Raw genomic sequence first — 20,279 nt, forward strand, 5'->3', positions numbered from 1 at the left:
TTTCATCCTCCAGGTCTCAGAGAAGCCCCTTCTTGGACCACCTTGTCTAAGTAGATTCCTTCTTTTATTATTCTCTTTCATTGTATCTTGTTATGATTTCTTTCAGGGAATCATAATCTGTAATTTCACATTTGTTTATATACTTACATAGGCATTGTTTTCTCCATTCATCTACTACCTTCACAAGTTTAGAAGGCATATGTTTAATAAATGTTCAATAATTTTAATGTAAATAAAACATAAAAAAGTGCTCAAATTCTAAGTGTACAGCTAGATAAACTTTCACAAAATGAGCACGTCCATACGACCAGCATGAAAACAAAGCAATGCCAGGACTGAGAACCTCAGAACTGCCCTCATGACCTCTTCAAATGATAGATTTCCAGCTCTTCAATTATAATTCTAACAAATAACATCATAGGTGAGTGATTTTTGTTGTCATGAATTTTACATGAAGGGAATCATAAAATAGAGACCCTTCTGCATCTGGTTGTGGGATTTTTCATCACTTGAGATTAGTGTTATCTGAAGTGCTGGTCTGCACTGTTTGCCACTGATCTGCAATGCCATGAGTACAGAAGGTACACTTGAACATTTAGAAACTTTTCAAGCAGTCTGACATTGTTGTGTAATACTGTATTACAAGAGTTCCATCCTGACATCTAGGGAAAACAATGTTTCCTCATAGCTAGGTTAGGAAGTCACTGCTGAATATATTATAATTCACATATCCATCCTACTCTTGCTGGACGTGGACTATACTGAAGAGTGCTGCTATGAACATGTACACACTTTCTTACATGTCATTTGGTACGCTGGGTCATATACATAAGACACACTTTAGGAGGTTCCACAAAACAGTGTTTCAAAGTGTTTAGACCAGCTTACACTTCTATCAGTGTGCTCTACAGCTGTGCCAACACTTGGTATTGTCAGCCTTTTAAATTTGCCATTCAGTGGATGTACAGAGGTTTTATTATGCATTTTCCCAATGACTGATAATGTTGAACACATTTTTTTCTTATATCTGTAAGTCATTTGTATAGCTCTTTTATGAGGTGCCTGTTCAAGTCTTTTGCATATTTTTCCATTGGGTTGATTGACACTCTGTAGAATTTCTTTAAAGCATTCTAGGTAGAGTACCTATTGCATATATGTATTACAAATGTAATTTCCCATTTGGTAGCTTGTTTTTTTACCTTCTTCTCTTGATGAACTCATTTTAATGAAAGCCCATTTGTCAATTTTTCCTTTATGGCTTGATCTTTATTTTGTACTGTTTTAAAAATCTTTCGTATTTAAGAATTGTTTGATTTATTTAAAATAGAGTCATGAAGATAATCTTCTGCTTTCTTCCAAAAGCTTTTATTACTTTACCTTTTACATTTTAAAATCTCTTACCCATCACAAATTAATTTTTTCTGTATGGTATAAGGTAGAGATTTAAATTTATTTAGTTTTGGCTGTGCTGCATCTTTGCTGCTACATGCAGGCTTTCGCTAGTTACAATGAGCAGGGGCTGCTCTCTAGTTGTGGTGTGTGGGCTTCTCATTGCAGTGGCTTCTCTTGTTGCGAGCATGGCCTCTAGGCATACCACAGGCTGAATAGTTGTGGCTTGTTGGCTCCAGAGTGTGGGATCAGGAGTTGTGGCCCATGGCTTAGTTGCCCCGTGGCATGTGGAATCTTGCTAGACCAGGGATCAAACCTGTGTCCCCTGCACTGGCAAGCAGATTCTTAACCACTGGACTACCAGGGAAGTCCCTAAATTCATTTTTAATTGATTAAAAAACCTACCTTTTCCCACTGCACTTCAATGTTACCTGTATCATAACTCAGTTGACTATATATGTATACGCTTGTTTCTAGACTTTTTAGTCTATTATTAGTCTATGGCTCAATAAATATTTGTTGAATAAGAGCTATCATTTAAGATGTCTTACTTAACAAAGGTTAGAGTGGACATGATTTCCTACTATCGGTTATTCTGCTGGGTGACCACATAAATAAACTCTTTGATCTTCACTGTCCTTCATTTGTCAAATGAGATTAATATTCCTCCTGTCTTATATAGATGCTTGAAGGATTAAATATAATTGCTCTTTACAAAACAGTATACAAACAACTTATAAACTGTCGTTTACTTCTTCAAGAGCTTAGATTTGACATCTTTAGGGCATCAATATTTTTTCCTCTGTAATCCTACTATCTCCAAAGATTGATAAGGGAAAAAAATCCCTAAGACAAAGAGAGGAGGAAGAAAGAGAAAAGCAAGCAAGCTTGTTGGGATAGCAGAAATCAAAATGAGATAACACTAAAAGAGAGGTAGAAACTCATGAAACTCTTTGGAATCTTTTTTTGGTGGGGGGACCTTTTTATATAGACTTTGCTTCCTATTTATAGGTTCCACTACTGTACCATTGCTTTTTCCTCCTATGCAATCTGTGTAATATTTTCATTTTTGTTTGGTAAAGGTATCAATATCTTCATACCTTTTCATTGAAAGCTTTAACTGATCTAATCAAGGCCTGAGAAAAAGTCTGAAAGGAGAATACTTCACACCAGTGGGTCCTAAACAGGCTATGTTATCCCAGGGTAGTTCTACTTAGTTCAAGAAGGTTTAGGAAACTGGTCCTATGAAAATTAAATTTCAATTCTACAAAAGTGAAACATAAATACACATGCACACACAAACGTACACATGTACTCTTACCTGGAAATATAGCTATACCCCGGGTAGTATTTCACCCTATGTTTTACCCAGGCTATTTTTCAGTTATCTGTCCTTCTAAATTAGCATTATGTTCAAAGATCTCTGTCTCCTTATAGGCAAAGATTAAGTATTCTACCTTCACATCTTTTACAGCTAACATGGTCCTGGGCATAAAGTAATAAATGTTTTTTTGAATTGACTTACAAAGGGAAATATAAATGCTATAAAATAGTGTGCTGTATCTTCAAAAAAGCTAGAATCTGCTCTCTAAACAATGTTATTAAATGTTTTAGGTTTCTAGAAAAATTTTTTAATAGTTTTGAAATTTTAATTTTCTTTCCTCCTTGTCATTTTGGGCTATTTCTCTTATATATTTCTGTTTATGCAGATTACACAAACTGCATCACATTTTATTTTTCATAAAACAAATACTCACTAAACATTTATTCTGTGCTACGTATATTGCTTAGCAAAAAGACTAAGACAGTGAGGTCAGATAGACCTCCAAAGATCTAGAATACATGGCATTTGTAGCATCTGTGTATTCTGAGGTAATTCTTTACTTTCAAACATACAGAAAGTGTAGAGAAGAACAGTAAATAATATGACAAAACAGTTACGTATCCATCTGTTCACATGTCTGATTTTCCTACTGTACTGTTAGTTCTCTGAGGGCAAAGATGCTTTATAATGCATATTGTGTACCTAATACAAAACTCTGCATATGTTGGGGACAAAATAAATGTTTGTTGAAAAAATGATTCAGTTAAAAGAGAGAAGCTTTATTTTTAATTAAATAATGTCATGTACTTTCTTCACATTCCTTCAAAGTCTCTAAAATAATTATGGAATCAAGCTCTTCTGTTACAATGTGACATTCCAATTGACTCCTAAAGATACTCACTCTCTTATCTCACTCAAACATCCTTTAATACTCAGATACTTGTACTACTTCTCTGTTTGTACTTGGTTGTCTGGCTCTAACATGTGTGCTTTTCCTTGTATTTTTTCATTATATTGCATAGATACCTAGGAAACACTGCAGAAAGGAACATATGTTAAAAGTAAGGGATCTCTAGAATAACATGCTTTCCTCGATGAGCCAAGAGATTTAGCAAAGTGTTAAAACAGGAAGAAGACAGGATCATTTCCATGAACTTTTCTAGAATTGACTTTGGGTCCTATAAAAGGAATCATTTGACCATTTGACCTTTTAAAATACACTACTATCAGGAAAGGGAGAGAAAGAGACAGGGAGGAAGGTAGGGAGACAGACAGACACCACATGTAGAAATAAGGCTAGCTACATTTCCTAATGAATGGAAAAGAATCTCCAAATTCTACTAATGGCATTGGCTTCCAGACAGGAATTTAACATTGAGGCATGAATCTAAAATGAACAAATTCCACTAATTTGCTAAACCTCAAGAAAAATTTAATTTTCTGTTTTTGTGAATTGTAAATGAACAGTCATAAAAAATACCTACTAGAACAGTTAAAACCAAAACCAAACATATTTTTTGTGACAACTGAGTTGTAAAATAGGTAAAGATTTTAAAAAGTGAAATGCCCAGGTTTTGAAAGGTATAAACTAGTCCTGTTCTTCTGAAGGTCAATATTTGGTAATACATATACATTTAAATACGTATGACACATACAAAAAACCCTAAAGTTTTGAAAAATCCTTTGGTGTAGGAATTTCAGGAATTTATCTACAAAGACTTTGTAAGAAAATTCACTGTATTACTATTTAAAATAGCAAACAATTGCAAAAAACCCAAATTCTTACACATAGGGCATTTGTTAAAGGTTGATGGATCCTTATGAAGGAATACTTTTAAGTATTTTTACACATATACTTATGAGTGTTCTTTCATAAGGGCTTCCCTGGTGGCTCAGCTGGTAAAGAATCCTCCTGTAATGCAGGAGACCTGGGTTCAATCCCTGGGTTGGGAACATCCCCTGGAGAAGGGAAAGGCTACCCACTTCAGTATTCTGGCCTGGAGAATTCCATGAACTGTATAGTCCACGGGGTCACAAAGAGTCGGACATGACTGAGCAACTTTCACTTTTGTTCTTTCATAAAGATTTATTATCTTTAACAAACATGAGAAGAAAGTGGTTATTAAAATTTATTTTTTTTGGATGCAGAACTCTATATCCCAAATGAAATCTAGTTACAGCCTAAATTTAAAGAAATAACAATAGCAACAGCAACAATCAAAGGTGCTTTTTTTAAAGAAAGGGTGGGAACCTGAAACACTGTCCACTCAACCTCAGAGGTCACTCCTAGGAACTTTATGGCTTCAAGGAACACATCATGTAATCTACTACTCTTCAAGAACATTTATTGTGGAAAAGAAAAAAAGCAAGATGATAAAATGACTGCATTTTTGTAAAAAAAATATATATATATATGTTTATATATTATACAACAAAGAATGGTTAGAAAGATATACAGCAAAATGCAAATAAGGCTTATCTCTGAGTGGTAGATTTACAGATAATTTGTACTTTCTTCTTGCTCATGTTTTTTCCCTTAGATCTCTGCAGTATTATTTAGCAAGAATTCCCTTTCAGAATAAGGAAAATATTATTTTTAAATCTGTATTTTAAAGTTGGATTCTTCCATACAGTCAGCTTTCCATATCCCTTTATTTCAGTTGGTATTTTAAAGTGTTAACAATTCTTTAGATGATTGCTCACCTGGAGAAAGATGTCTTTAATCTGACAATCAAGTAGATATTAAAATTCAGGTAAATGAACTCTTCCTGACAAGAGGAAGAGTTTCTCTGCACCCTTACTATAGATTTTCTTTATGCCAAGTTGTCATGGGTAGCCTGCCAGGCTCCTCTGTTCATGGAATTCTCCAGGCAAGAATACTGGAATGGGTTGCCAGTAATACATCCTCCTCCAGAGGATCTTCCTGACCCAGCAATCAAACCTAGGTCTCCTGCATTACAGGCAGATTCTTTACTGTCTGAGCCACCAGGGAAGCCCAACTCAGTTTGGATGATCCCAATTTTGTTGGCCACATCCAGAGCATCACAGTCAAGTTGTAGACACCTCAATAAAAAGTACTCTATACTCTGATTTCTGTGTCTCTTCACATGCTGTTCAATCTTGGAGAAAGGTTTCCTCCCCTCATTCTTTAGAAGGCCGAATCATTCTCAGTCTTCAGATCTCAGGAGAGACTTTCAGAGGTCTTCTCTAACTGTAGTAAATATTCTTCATCATTGTACTGTTTCTTTCCTAGCACTTAACACAATTCAAATTACATATTTGTTTACTAATTATCTGTCTCACCAATAGAACTGAAGTTTGAAGAGACTATCTGTACTCTTCACCAATATATTTCACAACGCCTGGGTAATACCTGGCAATTGTTCATAAATATTTGTTGACTGACTAAATGCTTGCTAAAATTTGAATTTAGAGACTTATGGAGACTCAAATGGTTTAAACTAACCTTTCCCACGCATGTGTGCATGAGTATGAAGTTGCTTCAGTTGTGTCCAACTCTTTGCAACCTATGGACTGTAGCCCACTAGTAGTCCAATTCTCCAGGCAAGAATACTAGAGTGGGTCTCCATGCCCTCCTCCAGGGGATCTTCCTGACCCAGGTATCAAATCTGGGTCTCTTAAGTCTCCTGAATTGGCAGGTGGGTTCTTCACCACTAGCGCCACCTGGGAAGCCCAACCTTTTCCATAGTCAAGACTCTGTTGTCAATACTGTTTACAACTTCTGATAACTTCAAAATAGCCCAGAGGCATATTAACTAGGTACATTTTACACAGGTTGTATCAAGAGATCCATGACTCACAGGGGTTTGTTGAGATGTCCACTTCAGGACTACTGATCCTTTATCATGTATCTTTTGAAAAATAAACATTCTATAATACAGAGTAAGCATTTGGCACTTCAACATTTTCGAAAGCCTCTTCCAGCCCTGCTATTAATTATAACTGAAGCACACTAATTAGGGCCAATTTCAGTATACTGTTATTTATTACACATCATTCCATACATATGCTGATGTGCAGCCGCTGAACTATAAATCCTTTCTGTCAGGAATCTGAAAGGGTCTGAGCTACTATTTTGGACACAATTTAAAAAACAGGGGCTCCAACAATGGCAAACCAACAGTCTCAGAAAGGCTCTTGCAACTAAATGGAGAACTTAAAAACACCAAAGCAAACAGTGTAAGAAAAATAACCATAGAAGGTACCAAATAAGCATAGAGACATAACATTTTAAATACTTCCAAATATTTGGTTTCAAAGCACAAATGGAGCATGTGGGCTTTCTGCATCTTTTTCTGCCAAGTCCCAGGAAAAACTAACCATACTACAGTCATCTAAAACAGCTGTTAGGACTGATCTTCAAATATTTGGTTTCAAAATATAGACCTATTTGCACTTTAAAACTCAGATGCCTGCATACTGCTACTATAGCACCACACTGAGATAATCCTTTCAAAGTAAGGTGCTGGCAAAAACAGATCTTTATTCATGGTGAGAACTGCCTCAAATGGACACGGGAAAATGTTAACTTAAGTCTTAAAGTCAACTGTCAAAAAAGATAATTTGCTCTGGCACCAAAACACTTCTTTTCTTTCTTTTTTTAAGAAAGAGACTAAATTTTATGAGTTACTTAAGGTTAAAGAGAGAGGGTAAATGTGAAATGTTAAGATTGTAGAAGCAAGGGAAAAGGTTTGTCCTCTTCACTGAAAATTGTTGACTTTCTTAAACTAATCTTCTCATTTAGCATATTGTTCTTGTGGTACTCAAATATAAACTATCGAATCTGCCTCACTTTGGGTTGCTGGATGGTCCAAGCCACAGAAAAGGATCTTAGTCTAGAAATAAATCAAGTGGTTTAAAATAACCTTCCCATATTCTGGTGTAATTATACTGGTTTTCTAGGACTGTGTATCAGCATATATCCTAGCTGTATCCTACACTTCTGATAGAGTAACACATCAGGAGACTGGTATGACAGGTGATAAACACAGTGTCTTTTACTCTTCTGAGCAGACATCCATTCTGACTGACTGATTTCAACTGGCCTAAATATCTTAATGTTTCTTTAAAATAGCAGGCAATGAACATGCCTATACCTTTATGAATCACTGTTTTGTTTCCCATCAACTCTTATAATAATTTAAACCTTGTTTCTGAAAGAGGCTCTTAAAAAAAAAAAAGACACATGATAGTACAACTCAGAAAAGGAACTATACTTGGCATCTTACAAAACAGCAGTCCATCTTCACCCTATTCTTCTGATAAGTGTCACACAGATGGAAAGAATAAGAGTTATAAATGGTTAAGAAATGTATCCTGACTCATATAACTGATTAATGAGGGAATTGGAAACTTCCTCCATTTCCCTGTTTAGCATTCCTTTGTTTCAGGCAGCTCCCAAATCAATGAAATTCCAAGCAGATGAGAATACTCTTCCTGACCTTACCTCTTTATGCACCTTCCAACTGTCTACCGTCACATTGAAGAGAGCTTTAAGGGCCTCAATAGCACAGTCTGTCTCCTGAGGTGAGAGAGGAGGTCCATTATGGTCTATGGCCGATTCATATTCATCGGTCCACTTGATGCTAAAGGCACTTTCCAAGATCTGGGTTAGCAGCGGTAGTCCTTGGAGCTCATAGCGCAATTGTGACCTGATGTCGGTGTGCAAAAGTGACAGGACGAAGAGCAAGCGCAAGTCAAAGCACTTAATGTCACTGATAAACTTTCGGTCCTTGCACTTTCTGAGGAGGTTACAGAGCTTTGCAGCAAGGTTAAGTTCCAGACTGAGCTGCTGTGCCATCTGACTGTTGAACACTATGTTACAAAGACATTTTAATGACTCCACAATAACTGGGAACTCTGACACCTTCTCCAAAGAATCATCCGACTCATTTAGCTTGGCTAGTCGCAGCAGTATCTGCATATTTTCCTTGGTTGTTACAGGAACTAAAACCTTTTTGTCTCTGGAGAGAATGCGGAGAACTTCCAGGCAGGACACTTGACATGTTGTTGGGATGTCCTTTAAAAGGACTTTAAATATGCCTTCACAGAGTTTCTGAAAAACAAGAATGAGTATGAAAAATATGGTTATTTGGCTTAAGTGATTTAAAATGGACTGTTTCTCTATCAGTGTATTAAATTGCAGTTCAAGATCTGGTTAGAAAAGATTTTTACTTTTTTAGTCACAGAATGTTAGAACTGAAAGAGATCTTATATTTGGTGCACTTCTTTCACTTTACAGATTTGGAAATTGAGGGCCAGAAAGGTTAAGCTACTTGTATGAGGCCAGAATGAATTAGTAGGGTAGCAACAGTTAGAGTATGGGTTTCCTAACTTCCAGCCTAATATTCTTAGTTTAAAAGAGAATTAGTGACTTTATACAGATGAGTTACAAATATCTTATATAAGTTTGTTCTTAAGAATTTTTAATATCAGACTACATATACTATGAGGATGGAAGGTAAGCATCTGAATCATAGCTATTCCCCTCCTGGAAATAAAAATTAATGCCTTGAGAACTGGTTCACATTTGGCCACAAGTATAGGCTCTTACAAAAAGACTTAAAGAAGCCTTCATTTATGCCTAGTTTCAGCCTTGATAATGTTTTCTCAGTTTATAGTACTATGGGCAGTAGTCCCATGTTATATAAACCTTAGAACTCTCTTTAGCTAATATGTAATAACATTTAATTATCAAATGACCCCAGAGAAGATCTTTTGCTGACAACACTGCTAACAATTATTCCAAGTACTGGGTTCCAAAGAGGGCTCAGCTAGCATATATGATTCCTTTCAGTCAATTGCAAAAAGGTGCCCCTCTCCACACTAACTGCAGAAAGTGTTCCTACTGGGTGGTCAAATTACAAAAAAAGCCCTCTTCCTCCATGCAGCCCTGTGCCAGGACATATGGCTTGGGAAGCTCAGACTGTGGGCAGGATCTTAGCTTTCCTTTTCTCTTGGAGTAGGGCACAGATTACACAAATATACTTGTAGTCCTGGTTCCAAATCTTGCTACCACTATCTCAGAAACAATTCTTTCAGTTCAATTCAGTTCAGTTCAGTTGCTCAGTCGTGTCCGACTCTTTGCGACCCCATGAATTGCAGCACGCCAGGCCTCCCTGTCCATCACCAACTCCCGGAGTTCACTCAGACTCATGTCCATCGAGTCAGTGATGCCATCCAACCATCTCATCCTCTGTCGTCCCCTTCTCCTCCTGCCCCCAATCCCTCCCAGCATCAGAGTCTTTTCCAATAAGTCAGCTCTTCGCATGAGGTGGCCAAAGTACTGGAGTTTCAGCTTTATTTGGAACCAAAGTGTACTCTACCTTGAATTTTTTGAAAAGGTTTTTTCTGTCATTGCCAAATTTAAGAACCACTGATAATTCTCTTAAAAGTCAATGTCCAGTTTTCTTCTCCATAAACTGCAGATCTGGGTCTCTGAACCTCAAACCTTGTATGAGGAGCAGCAAGTATAACCATTCCACTGCCAACCATTTCTATACCCATTACATTTTATAAAAACAAAAGCAACAACTATGACCAATACAAGGTTTTACAAAGTTTCTATTACTGTCATCGGACTTTAACTGAAAGAGGCTATCTGTGGGTCAAGAATTATGATCTTGGCAGAAATTTTAGGCCATGTGCATCTTCTCAGCACATCTGAGTCAAACAGCTATGGAAACGTCAATTTTAAATGTACTATGTTCTCTAGATGGAGGTGGAAAAGAAATTAACCAAGCAAGCTAAAAAAAACTTCACTACATTGTTAACTCTATCCCTTAACATACCTGATCAACTAGAAGGGACTTCCACTTAATATTTTAATATCATCATGAAAGCATTTTTTTTGTGAATGCTGTTTTGGGATAGAGGAAAGTATAATATGCCCATTATTAAAAATATATAAAATAGGAAAATTTCTCCAATTTCAGATTTTTCACATCCAAGACAAAGAAAAAAATATCTTTTACACAGTTTCCTATGTGCTATATTCCTGGGTGGTGGAGTTAAATAACCTTTGCTCCCATATAATTTTAACCAAGAAGGAATTATCTACATTCCTATTTAAGAAATACATAATAAATAAGGTATTATAAAATATTATATACGTGAATTTGGAGTTCTACATATCTAGCAAAACACAGAAATCTTTAGTTCTTTTCTTTCTAAACCAAAAACAACAATAAAATCTTCCCCCCGCCCCCGTAGTGCGCCCCCTCCCCCACTCCAAGTCTGTGGGTAGGAATGACTTCTTTCTTCCTCCACTGTCAGATTCAAGAAAGAAAAAGAGCAAAGTATGAATACAAATAGCCAAGGCTATAAACCAAATGGACTGTTAAAACTCTGGGACATAAGAAGGCTACATAAAAGAGATCAGAGAGGTCTACAAAATTTAGAGTTAAAAACTGCCTCACCTGAAGGCTTGCAGGAAATCCACAACCGAGACTGTTTCAAGCATAGTTTTCAATCAGTTGTTTTTAGACATGTCATTTCTCATCACAGACTTGCCTCACATGACAAGTGTTAGGTAGCTTTCTGTTATAATGTCTCTTGAAAAGGAATACCACTTCTTGGACAATGAACCCCTCCCTTTTTTGTATTAAAATATAAGAAGTGATATTTAACAGACACATTCATTGCTCTACTCAATACAATCATTTCTATTTAGAGAATATTATAAAGAAAAATTAAACCATGTACCGCATTTGGATGAATCAGAAGTTTTTCTTTGCATTTGAACAAGCAAGAACACTGAAGAGGTAGCAATCCTTATGATTCCCCCATCTGTTGAGTGCATGCACGACTTCTGTTTCAAAAGTACTCATTTCTTTATTTTGCCTTAATGGTATTTTCCTGTGCTATAACTATTTTTTTTCAGTTGATTTTACTCCTTCAAAAACATGCCTTGCTCTCTTCAAATGCTTTCCATAGCTCCCTGTTGCCCACAGAATGCAGCTGAAATAAGCTCAGTGTCCCCTTTCCTATATCTCTGTCACACACATACACCCTCCCTTTTCTTTCCTTTCCAAGTGCTCCAAACAGACTCCCAGTCCCCTGACAATATGTCCTGAACCTTCTCCCACCATTACCTCAGCATGGCCTACCCTGTCCCCATTTCCACCAGCCAGGACCCCACTCATTTCCTAAGGTTTAATTTGAAGACTGAAGGGTCTAAAAGATTCCCCAGCTGCTCCCTCTGCTCTCCTATACAGCACTTAGTTTCAACAAGCATGTAGTTCCTTGGAGAGTGAGATGGATGTTGGGGCATCTCACTCCTTTCATCTGTATCCCACTGGCAGGCCCAGGTGTGCTGTAGCTGTTTTTAAATGCAAGATACCCACATACTCCCAAAGATTATCTGCTTTAAAGTTTACTACCTGACTCTCCAACCCCTTCCAAAGAATAATTCCTTTGTATTCCTCCACCACCAGCCATCTCTCACTATCAAGTCTTCTCTTCCTCTTTTTGCAAGTATAATAAATCATCATTACATAACATTTTAAGTACAAACTTTTTATTAACTTTCTAGGTATTTATTTATACAAACTTGTTATCATGGTTCAACTGATATATTTTTTAATCTGAAAACTATTTTGGTATCTTAGATAACCATGAAACACATAATTTTTTTCCATTAAAATTGATGGAAATATCTTCTGCTTTAAAATCTTTTCACTAAGAGGTAAGGTTTTCAGGAATGAACTAAAGTCATAAAGCAAAGCTTAGGTATGCTCATAAAGTATAATTACTTCAGAGAGGCTGACAAAAAGCCCTTTTAAAACGCTCATTAGGTTGCAGTGCGCGTGCTCAGTCGTGTCAGATTCTTTGCAACCCCATGAACTGTAGCCTACTGTGCATGGTATTATCCCAGCAAGAACACTGAAGTGGCTTGCCATTTCCTTCTCCAGGGGATGTTCCCAACCCAGGGATTGAACCCACATCTCCTGTATTGGCAGGTGGATTCTTTACCACTGAGCCATCTGGGAACCCCCACTAGCTTAGTAGCCATGGCTATTTCTATAAAGTTAGACTGCAAGACCCAGCAGCAGAGACTGAAGATTGAGATTCTCAATGTTGATACCAGGTTTTGTCAAAAAATTTTTGATAGCTTGCTCCCAAATGGAAACCCAAGAGTATACTATAGTAATGGTTTTCAGCATGCATCATAATCTCTTAAAGAATTATTTGTTGTTGTTGTTGTTAATTTTATTGAAGTAGAGTTGATTTACAGTCTTGTGTTAATATCTACAGTACAGCAAAGTGATTCAATTATACATATATACGTATATATTCTTTTGCATATTCTCTTCCGTATCACAGGATACTGACTATAGGACTCTGTGCCATATAACAGGGCCTTGTTGTTTATCCATCCATATATAACAGTTTGTCCCAAACTCTCAGTCCTTCGCTTTCCTACTCACCCTCCTCCATGGCGAACCATAAGTCTGTTCTCTATGTCTGAGTCTGTTTGTTTCATAGATGTGTTCACTTGTGTCGTATTTTAGATTCCACATATAAGTGATATCATATGGTATTTGTCATTCTCTTTTGGACTTATTTCACTTAGTATCATAATCTCTAGGTGAGGGTTGTTGAAACACAGATTGAATCAGAGTTTCTGATTTAATTGGTCTGGAATGAGGCCAGAATTGGGACTCTTAACAAGTTCCCAGTTGATGCTGTTGCTGTCAGTTCATGAGCCACATTCTAGGAACGAATGAACTACAACTAACAATGGACTGATATAACTTGGATGTTGGGGACCAGGGGTTAACTGAGAGTAACTGACCAGATAAGCACAGAAAAGTAGGCAGAGCTGAAAGCCATTAGCACAAACACCGTAACTTCTCAACTGTCCTAAAGACGTATCAGGGTGGCAGGAATAGGGATGGTATGTCATTATCTGGTCACATTACTTTTCGTAAACGTTAAAAATCACTTGAGGTGTAAAGTGTATTACTTGTTTAAGATCAGTGGTCCTAGGCCTGAAACTTGTTCAACTTATCATAGACTCCAGAACTAGAACAGTGCTGTGATTAAGGGCAGGGGTTCTGGATTTAAATTTGTGTTTAAAGGCTGACTACTGTCTTCTAATGGTGTGATCTTGGAAAGTTACTAAATGCAATCACGTATGTAGAGTACTTAGAACAGTGCTTGGAAAGCATTAAGTGTTCAGTACTGGTTATCATTTATATACTGTTATAAGGTAAAGATCTCAAATCCTCAGCTTAGCATTTATGATCCTCCAACCTGCATTTTGAGTCTTCTCTTTCATACTGCTCCCCTATCAAACCCTCCTCTCTAATTATATTTATTTCATGTAGAGTTTTTTTTTTTTTTTTTGCTTTCTTGCCATCTTCCTTTTATATGCATCCAGTCCTTCTCCTTCTTTGACTATTTAAGTTTTATCCATTCTCCAAAACTAAGCTTAAAATTAACTTTTGATATAAAGTTTTTCCTTACTACTTCAGCCCCCAACGTTCTTCCTCTCCAAGTAATGCCCATACCAAAATTTGTAGCAATCATTGGTTGCTAAAATCCTGGTTTTTTTTATGAGTTTGCCTTAGCTACTAAAAGCTCTCTGAAGGTAGAAAGGACATCATTCTTTTATGAGAGAAGAAAATGTACTATAGAGGCTTTTAAATCAGAAAAACCTGGATTTAACAGCCAGCTTTACCACTATGATTCAGACATTTTTTTTTTTTACTTCTGTGAGCCTCACTTTCTCATTTGTAAAATGGGAATAATATCACTTATATCTCAGAGGGGTGTTGTGAGTCTCTGGGACATAACAAGCACTTTATTAGATTTTCTTCTTCCTCTATATCGTGCATCAAGACTCTTCTTCCAGCTCCAGAATGGTAAGCTTTTCACTATTAATCTGTAAAACCAGGATTAGCTTTAACTTCAATTATGAAACAAGCAAAACAGGCTATGACATGTATATGAGCATTCAAATAATGAATCCATCATGATTTATATGCTGTCCTAAAAGCTGATTTCTAAAAATATTTGTAAAAGAGAAAAGTGAAGTTTTATATATACAAAGAAAATGTCTTTGCTTATAATATAGACATCATAGTTAGTCTATTAAACTCTGGCAACCCCAAAGAGGTAGCAAGAAAATACTTTTTGAGACAAATATTACTACTCAAAAGTGTCTGCAGATTGGTGCCAGTTCACAAACTGTTTGTTATCAGACCATCCCTGGTAGCTCAGCTGGTAAAGAATCCACCTGCAATGCAGGAGACCCCGGTTTGACTCCTGGGTTGAGAAGTTCTGCTGGAGAAAGGACAGGCTATCCACTCCAGTATTCTTAGACTTCCCTGGTGGCTCAGACAGTACAGAATCTGCCCGCAATGAGGAAGACCTGGGTTTGATTCCTGGGTTGGGACAATCTCCTGGAGGAGGGCATGGCAACCCACTCCAGTATTCTTGCCTGGAGATCCTCATGGACAGAGGAACGTGGTGGGCTACAGTCCATGGGGTCACAGAGTCAGACACAACTGAGTTTGACTAAGCACATAAAAAGTTGAGAATATGTATTCAGAAACCGTTATAGTGATTTGACTTTGCTATCCAAGAATGTAATTATTTCTTTAATGATTCATTTTTATTGTACTTTCAAAACTACTGGTCTATGACAAATTAGAGGAAAATTAAGAAACAAATAAGCAAAAAACTTGGTCCTTCATCACAAATAATGTGAAGGCACCGCTCTAAAGAATGCATTTTATCCCATATTTTCTTCAAATATATAATGAAGGCAGTAAAATTAACTCAGATCCCAGAGTAATGAGGAAATACTATAATGCCTCATAAACAGACTTTGTTTTTGTTGCTCAGTCACTAAATCATGCCCAACTCTTTTACAACCCCATAGACTGTAGCCCGCCAGGCTCCTCTCTCTGTCCATGGAATTTTCCAGCTAAGAATACTAGAGTGGGTTGCCATTTCCTTCTTCAGGGGATCTTCTAGACCCAGGGGCTGAACCCATGTTTTCTCCTTGGCAGGTCGATTCTTTACCACTGAGCCACCAGGGAACTTATTAAGGCTTTAATTATTAGGCACTGTGGTAAAAAGTGATAGATGTCCATCAAAATCCATCCTCCCTTTTTAAACAGTAAGAGAACTGTGGCAAGTTTCATGGCTGCCTGGTTACACTACACTCCTCAGCTCTTCTTCATGGCCATATGACTGAACTCTTGCCAATGGAATGTATGAGGACATGTTTTCAGGTTTGGGTCATTACAATAGTGGGCATGCCTTCTCCCCTTTCTTGTCCCCTTCTGCAGCCCAGAACCTGGAAGTGGCAGCCCAGTATAGGCTAAGCCAATGTTCAATGGCAAAGATATGACTTGACAAACCTGTAAAGAAGCTAGGTCACTGAATCAACACATGGAGCAGAGCTACTCACCTGCATGCTTGATCACTTATGAACCGTTATTTGGAAAGGTAATAAATGCCCATATTCCTTAAATCACTTCTTCATTGGGGGTCTCTTTGTTGCAACAACTTGGCTTTAGATTTAAATAAGAATGTACCTTTGAAATACGATGTCCCAATGAAGCCCCATATAGAACCTCTTATACCATCATTCCGTAAATAACATAAGTGATATTGTACCTCCCTGGTGGCTCAGATGGTAAAGAATCTGCCTTTAATTCAGGAGTGTGGGCTTGATCCCTGGGTTGGGAAGATCCCTTGGAGAAGGGAATGGCTACCCACTCCAGTATTCTTGCCTGGACAGAGGAGCCTGGTGGGCTATAGTCCATGTGGTCACAAAGAGTCAGACATGACTGAGCAATTAACACTTCCAATGACTAAGCAACTACTCTATATCTAATACCAAGACTCAGACCAACTTGGCCTGGTTGTGCCGTGGTTGGTTTGTATATTCATTTGTTCATCTATTTATCCATTCATTAACAATTCGCCAAATGTCTGTTTACTAAATTCAAGATAAAATGGGAATGATAGTATCTACTTCATAGGGGTATTAGGGGAATTAAATAAGATAATATGTATATGCTGCCTTAGAATAAAATACTCAACAAATGTTATTTACCACTATAACTATAATGTATATGCCATAATAGAGAATTTGAGTTGCCAAGTCAGAGAGACTTCACTTTGCTATTTTATTACCTGTGAGATCTGGGCAAGTTATTTGTTTTTTTCTGAGCATAAGGTTCATTACATGTGAAATGGGGATATACCCTATATATTACAGTGCTGCTTATTAAATGAGAGGATGGTACGCAGTAAGAGACAAAGTTGTACATTTCTAAGAACAAGACCTCTAAAAATGGGCCAATGACTGAACAACCAAATCAAAAATGAAATGGCAGTGAACAGAGAAAGTGAACACTACAAAAGACAAGGACTAAACTAATGTCTGTTTTATTTATAAGAAACAGGAAAATGCAATAACTTTCCAGTTCAACTTGGAAAGAGGGGCAGAGTACACACACAGCAGAGGCAGTGAGTTCAACTTGGCAGTAACCCTATGATAACTACAGGCCAGAAAACAGTCGAAGAGCCAAACAAAATGAGTATAATTTCCAGAATCAGAATATTAAGAGTTATAAAGGGCTATAATGACTACTTAATATCAATAAACACTAGCAGTGCAAAAGGTTCTATTAAAAAAATGGGTTTTGTTAAAGAATAAATCTGGGAAATTTATAAGGCTTATTAAAATATTAAAGATTCTCAGATGAACTATGGAAAAGAAACATGTTTTTTAAGCAGATACTTCCTTTATTTATTTGACCATAGAATCCTTTTAGAAAATAATACTTAATAATATATTCAGGATTGTGTGTGTGTGCTCAGTCATGTCCAACTCTTTGAGACCCTCTGGACTGAAGCCCACCAGGCTCCTCTGTCCATGGGATTCTCCAGGTAAGAACAATGGAGTGGGTGACCATGCCCTTCTCCAGGGGATCTTCCCAACCCAAGAATGGAACCTGTATCTCCTGCATTGCAGGTGGATTCTTTACCCACTGAGCCAATCAGGAAGCCCATACTCAGGATCAGGGGATTTATTTTATAGATAATGAAAGCTGACTCTCAAGGAAGCTAAACGATTTGCTTAAGCAGCACAGAAAGCTATAACAGAAAAGGGGACTGATTATTATTTGACTCTCAGTCCTACTCTCTTTTCATTCTACTGGTATCTGGTGACAAAATAAATAAAAATGAGTGTTACAACATTCAAAGCAATTCTGGGATAAGCTAGGTCTGTGAAAGGAATTACTGAGGACTGATTTCTTTTCCCTCCTTAAACAGACAAGTCCTTAAACATGGCTGTTATTATTTACTGTTTTTGGTCTTCTATTGTGTGTTGAAATACCTATCCATTCTCCTTAATAGAATTAAATACTTTCTCTTTAGTAAGAGTGGATTCCCCATGCCACCCCCACCTTCTTGTCCATTATGTCTGCAATGTTAGCCACATGCTTGATTTATGCTCTCACTGTAATCAACCAGTGTTCCTATAGTGATGGGATAGGACCCTGCTCTTAAAATAGGCACATTCATCTGGGAGATTTGGCATAGTGCCAGAGATACTTAAAGTCACAGGACAATCCTTGTGCATCCTCCTTAACTACTGTTTTACTAAAAGATTTATCAAGGGTGCAAGTAGGGAAGTGTTTCTACATGAAAATAAACAAATACGTTACAACTCACAATACAAAAAGTCACATGAATTTTTAAGATAAAAATTCAAATGGGAAACGAGTTTGTAGCTAAGGCAAAGTCCCTTGAATGATGCCTCCCTGGCTTCTCAGGTTATGCCTACACTCTTCTCTGATGGATGTCACTGGATATATATTCCACAGAGATCTAATTTTAGTTCTTAACTGGAGCTGAAGGTCAGCCACCTAAATCTGATAGTTCTAAACTTTTGTCCTCTGTGCACAGCAATGTGTGCACAGTGTGTGTGTGTGCATGCACGTGCGCGTACACAGATGCACATGCACAAGACAGAAAGAGATGTATTAAATTCTAAAATAAGCTTATTATAATCAATAGTTGGAACAATGCTGTCACTGCCAGAAGACAGACCTATTAAAAAATAGTATTTTACAGAAACATTAAACAATTAATGACTTACTGCCAGGATTCTACACTGTGCTTCTAAGAAAGGTTAGAGAGGATTCTGGAGGTCAAATTTGAAATCTCTTTATAAAAAGCAAAAGATGAGATTTTCTAAATAAATGCCCATGAAGCTGGTTTCAATTACATTTAGTTTAATATGGTATGATACCTATACACTTTGGGTTTTGTTTTTTTTTCCTACTTTTACTATGGGAGGCAATAGTAATTATCACTTTTTAGTTAATGGATACTGTCCTTGTGAATGAAGTTTTTATCTCACTTCCTTAATTTCACCTTTAGCTCCCCTTCTTGCACATGTACTTGTTTTTTTCATTAATACAATCCTTCTGGCTATGTTCTATATCATGGTGATCCTGCCAAAAGACTGAGAGTTCATAGTAACAACAATTATGTAAGTTTGGCTCAAGTTTCTTTGCTAATTAGCAATCCTGAGAAAGACATGATGCATCATCAAGAGTTCATTAACAGATGGGAAAAATAGCTTAGGTGTAAATGAAAACTTAAAAACCAATCAGCTGCCTTTCCCTTTTTGACTGAGGGCAGAAATGGGCATGTCAAAACTTTTAATTTCTCTTCAATACAGTACCAGCCAACTCTGGTTTTCTTGCTACTTAAGCAAGAGTCTTTATTTTTCAGAAAATGCTCTTCTTCACTACCTACACAAAACATATTTTAGTATTTTAAGTTAATATACTGACAAATACAGGAGCATTATCATTTGTTGCATTTTAGTTTGCCAAATAAGGGAACATAATCACATTTAATCTTTACTGAGTTCTCAGCCAAGTCATAGTTTGATTATGTAAAAGCACACTAACAAAGCTGGAAGATGTACATTCCGTCACAACATATACTCTATATCTTGGTGGCTGGTACAGATTCTCATCCTATGGATCTCTACAGCTTATTGTCTTTTTCAGTATATCAAAGTGTTACCTATATAAAGTTTCTCTGGAATTTCTTTGTCTCCTGTGTCATCTACTCCACAAGGCTCACCTCTTCACTCTGAAATACTCTAAATCCCTAGATGTCAGCTCTAGTTACCCAGGCCTCTATAGAAGATAATCAGGGGCTCTGATGGTAAGTTGAAGTTATGGACTAAATATTTGTATTCCCATTAAATTCATATGTTGATGTTCTAACCCCAGTGTGATGGTACTTGGAGATGGGGCTTTGAGAAGGTTATTAAGGTTAGATGGGGTCATGAAGGAGAGGACTTGGTCTTATGCGAATAGTATCCTTTTTACAAGAGACACCAGAGGGCTGGCTCACTCATTCCCCACTCGCTTCCTTCTCTGCACAAAGAGGAGGTCAAATGAGTACACAGTCAGAGAGCAGGTGACTATCAGCCAAGAGAAGAGGTCTCAGAAGGAAATCTACCTTACCAGCACCTTGATCTTTGATTTCTAGC

The 20,279-nt window shown here is 37.1% G+C and overlaps 1 protein-coding gene across 6 annotated transcripts in view; it reads right to left on the reverse strand.

Annotated features, from left to right (window-relative positions):
* RIC8B (RIC8 guanine nucleotide exchange factor B) overlaps positions 1–20,279 on the reverse strand; it is a 99,910-nt gene that overhangs the window by 55,520 nt on the left and 24,111 nt on the right. For all 6 annotated transcript variants that reach the window (XR_011464158.1, XR_011464156.1, XR_011464157.1 and 3 more), the window contains exon 3: positions 8,181–8,789. Coding sequence is in view for 3 of the 6 variants with exons in the window: in XM_070370219.1 (XP_070226320.1) it covers positions 8,181–8,789 (609 nt within the window). In the remaining 3 variants the exon portion in view is untranslated. The remainder of the gene's footprint in view (positions 1–8,180; positions 8,790–20,279) is intronic.

Source organism: Bos mutus, chromosome 5, assembly GCF_027580195.1.
Source record: "Bos mutus isolate GX-2022 chromosome 5, NWIPB_WYAK_1.1, whole genome shotgun sequence".
Lineage (NCBI taxonomy): Eukaryota > Metazoa > Chordata > Mammalia > Artiodactyla > Bovidae > Bos > Bos mutus.